At 52.2% G+C, this 4,257-nt stretch overlaps 1 protein-coding gene across 1 annotated transcript; it reads right to left on the reverse strand.

The window, feature by feature from the left end:
* Positions 1 to 1,417: 1,417 nt before the first annotated feature.
* Positions 1,418 to 3,662, reverse strand: MIS12 (MIS12 kinetochore complex component). Its single transcript, XM_040466961.1, has one exon. The coding sequence runs from the start codon at positions 3,254 to 3,256 to the stop codon at positions 2,552 to 2,554; it is 705 nt and encodes a 234-aa protein (XP_040322895.1). The 5' UTR covers positions 3,257 to 3,662; the 3' UTR covers positions 1,418 to 2,551.
* Between the last annotated feature and the right edge of the window lie 595 nt (positions 3,663 to 4,257).

Here is a 4,257-nt window from a genome sequence, read left to right on the forward strand (position 1 = left end):
AGAGCCGGGCAGCTGGATGGTTGGCCGCCCGATCCCGCGTCAGTAAGTTACCCCGAAGGAAACTGTTACCTGTGTGGGGTCACCTGCTGCTCTCTGGTCTCAGAGCCTTCTCGATCCGGGGACACTCTACCGCCCTTTCCCCACCTTGCAACGGTACCCATGTCTGCTCTTTACTTTCCATTAACACGGCGCCCAACTGTCTACCAGCTGCCTGGTGCCGCGGCAGCAGGACGGGGGTACCCAGCGGGCACGGGCCTGACGCCGAGGGGGAACACGTACTAGGAAAGCAGGGGAGGAGGCGTCCGAGGAAACCGAAGGTTGGGATTCGCGTAGAGGGGAGCAGGGAACGGGGGGAGACGGAGGCTGGATGGGAGGGGCCGGGAAGCAGAGTGGGTAAGCGTGGGTTATTATCCTGATTTACTTCTGACTCTTTGGGGGAGGAACTGAATTCTTAGAGGATGATGGGGCCAGGTGGGTGACTGCACCTGCCGAGACGCTACCGTGGCAAACGGTATGAGTAGCGGCCAATTGCAAAGCACTCACTCAACGTAACACGACTCCTGAGTTCTAAACGCCGTGGACTTCGCCCTTCTGTCCAGGTCACGTCTATATTTTAACAGCATTCAGACAAACCCTCTTACTGCACGTATGGGACCACCAGCTTTCAGGCACTGTCTCCTCAATAAATAGCCTCCCTCCTTCCGAGTATGAATATGCTGGTTTAATTAGGTGTATTAGTTTCCCGTGGCTACCGTAACGTGTAACAGACCCAGTGGCTTGAAACAACAGGGACACACTCCCTTCCGGTTCTGGAGGCCAGAAATCCAAAACAAGGGGGTCACACTCCCTCCGGAGGCTCCAGCGGGGGGTCCGGTCCCTGCCTCTGCCAGCCGGCGGTGGCTGCCGGCATCCCGGGCTTGTGGTCACATCACTCCCACCTGCCTCTGCGGTCACACTGCCTCCTCGTCTCGTCTCAAATCTCCCCGGGCCGTTCTCTAATAAACACACTGGTCGTTGGATTCGGGGCCCCGTGCAGATATTTCAGGACACTCCCCTCATCTCCAGATCCTTGATTATTCCTGCTAAAGACCTTTTCCGAATAAGGCACGGTCACAGGTCCCAGGAATCAGGACACGGACATGCCTCTGGGGAGAATCACCATCTAACCTTCTATACTAGGAGATTTTAAATAAACTACAAGCATGAAGCACCGGGCTGGCTCAGTCAGTGGAGCACACGACTCTTGACCTTGGGGTCAGGAGTTCAAGCCCCACGTTGGACATAGAGGTTACTTAGAAAAGAATAGCAATAATAAGCTACAAATGCAAAAATAGAAAATTTTCATTTGGGTAGAAGGTCATACTGAAAAAGGAAATATGTCATGACATTCTAGACAGCCAAAAAATCAAAAACCAAAGCCTTTAAAATATATGCATTTAATGTACAGGACTAGAAAAGACTCTTTGATAATACACATATTCCAGGTAAACACAGGCATCTTTAATCTATGAATATTTAATCGCAAACATTAATGCCCTGAGTTCCTCTTCCGTATAAAGGAGAAACTCCAAACCCTGTTCTTTAGGAAGACGTGGCAGGCAAGCAGCACTATTTATCCTCTTTCTCTGGGGACAGGACACTGTACATGGGTTACAGAAGAAAAGTATTAGACTCCACTAAATTTAAGCACAAGACACAGCTAAAATTTCCCACTGTGGGAACTAAATATTTGATGCTTAGGAGTGTGAATAAATAAGATAATTAAATATTAGGCACAGCGTGGATTCCAAAACGAACTGAAGTATGAGAAAAAAGTATACGAACACCTAGCGGTCATTTCATATAAGCCTTGCTCCTGGCTGCATCCGAGGCTTCCCTCTCTATTCCGGAGAGATCGGCCGGTTCTTCGTCCACGCACGGTCTTCCACGGCTGGGCTCCCAGACAGCAAACTGTTTCCCGTCACCGAAAGCCTGACCACGAAAGGATTTATTTTAGGAACAAAAACAACTTCTTTCCTCTTTACTCAAGATCACGGGTGTGTTTTCTGCTTGCTTCTGTCCCTTGGCTAACTTCCCCACGTGAGACACGGGGGTGGACACGGGCAGGCAGTCTGTGCTGGCTCTCTCCAGGGGCAGTGGCTGGGTAATAAGGAAGCCACCCACTTAACCCTTTTCTCACTTGATCGCATCCAAAGAGTGAGTCAAAAGGATCAAGGTTACACAGGACTCATGACCAAGGTGGAACATTCACAAACATCCCTGACGGGCCAAGCCGGCTCTGCCTCCTCAGTCGTGCCCCGCGGTGAGTTGTTACCGAACCAGGGACCCTTCCCACCTACTAGAGTCTCTGAGGGGCGGACAGATGCTCCAGAGATCAGCCCAGGCGGGTGTGGGGACACCTCAGGAGAGCGGGCCAAAAAAGAGGGGGCTGCGGAGTACAAGAGAGCGCGAACAAAGCAAAGCCGAGAAATGTATGGTTCACGAGAGTGAGACTCATCCTTGACATAAATCCTCTGTGACTCTACTGACGGGTCCTGTTACTGCCTAGAAGTTAAGATACTTTCAGTCTCTTGCCTTCCCTTTCCACACTGTCCCTAATATTCTGTAGTTTCCTGGAGTTCTGGACCAGGAACGCCAGGCTCTCCCTAAAATCACTAGTCCCCTGATCTCTGCCAGCATTCTCGAGCTCGTCAAACAAAGCCAGTGTCTGTCTGAGTTTGGCCTGAACAATTTTCTGTTCCTCCAGTTCTGCGAGCAGGGCCTGCTGGGCGCGTGCTTCAGTCTTGTATCTCTCCTGCAACTCTTCAATTTCTCTCTGGAGAAGCTGGAATTCTTTCTCACCACAAGGATGCATCTCCTGGGCTTTATCCTCCGGAAGCAAGACGTTTGGCGGGATACGCAAAACCAACTGTAAAAACAGCTGCTCCATTTTGCCAAAGAGGCTGTCAAATCGTCCTTTCATGAAGCCAAGAAACTTCTCCGTGCATTTACGAATCTGGACGGGGCTGATCTCACAGCCCGGGATGCCGTCCATCTTCTTCAGGATGACCTGCTCCACGGCCTGCGTCACCTCGAACAGGTAGTCCTGAAACGCGATGTAGATCCTAAGCATGCACGTCTGCGGCGTAAACCCAAAGAACTGGGCCTCGTAGGCCATTGGATCCACAGACATCTTGGCTACTTCTGCTGTGTTAATTTCCACGGTGGGAAATCTGCAAATGTCAACAGGAGAAAATCCATTTGGATAAGCAATCATCTGATGAAAGGAGCAGAGTGTATGACAGACAGCGGTGAGCAAGCAAGCAAAAGGAAGAAGCCGACACAACCTAAGGAGTCTGTGCGCCCTGATGCGGCCTGCTCATCCTCGACAGGATACAAACCTGGCCTCCCGGAGGCTCTCCCCCCCCCCCCCCCCCACCCCCGCCTCATTATCCAGGGCTCTGGGCTGGGGCTCAGTCTCCTGAACTGTTGCCATCCTGGGCGACATTCACATTTGGACGGATGACCTAAGATTCCGTTTCTTGGGTTTTGATGGTTTTCGTCCCTTTTCTCACCTGGCCGCTGCTATTGGTAACCCCTCCCCAGCTGCTCCCACATACTGACCATGACCTCATGTGCCATTCTCCAACTCCTCTCTTCCCGTAATCAAATTACACCACAGCCTTCAAGGCCCTCAGTGCTGAGATCCGCTTCCTTGCTCGGTCCACCCACTGCACTTAGGCTCTGCCACCCAGCACTCCAACCACACCCCTGCCGATGTCCTCAACCTCCCCCCGCCCCGCACCCGCCGTCCTACGAACCCAGCCATCTGAAAGCCCCAGCTGCCGCTGACTGAGCCTCCTGTCAACTTTACAACCACGACCTGATTTTTCAAGGGTCTGGGGGTCATTCCTTTCGAGTGTAAACATCTAGGAAAAGAGCACTCAGACCCTCTCCCCCCGCCCCAGCACTGCGGGGATTTAACCAAGGCACCCTTTTCCAAGCTGTACAATACGCTTATTCTAGAAACGGGAGCGGCCTCATCATTCCTTCAGATAAAGGCAGTCAGTTCAAACAAACGGCCAGCTCAACTACCAGGTGAATGCGGGAGAACCTTCATGAAACAATTTGAAGCAAATGGTGCAGGCCACAGGCTCCTGGGTGGCTCAGTCGCTTAAGCACCCGACTTCGGATGAGGTCATGATCTCACGGCCTGTGGCTTCCAGCTCCGCGTCGGGCTCTGTGCCGACGGCTCAGAGCCTGGAGCCTGCTTGGGAT

This window comes from Herpailurus yagouaroundi, unplaced genomic scaffold, assembly GCF_014898765.1.
Source record: "Herpailurus yagouaroundi ecotype Mexico unplaced genomic scaffold, PumYag 67057, whole genome shotgun sequence".
Lineage (NCBI taxonomy): Eukaryota > Metazoa > Chordata > Mammalia > Carnivora > Felidae > Herpailurus > Herpailurus yagouaroundi.

What these genes read in the sequence shown, in the direction of transcription:
- MIS12 (XM_040466961.1), bottom strand. Translation starts at nt 3,256, where the DNA reads ATGATTGCTTATCCAAATGGATTTTCTCCTGTTGACATTTGCAGATTT.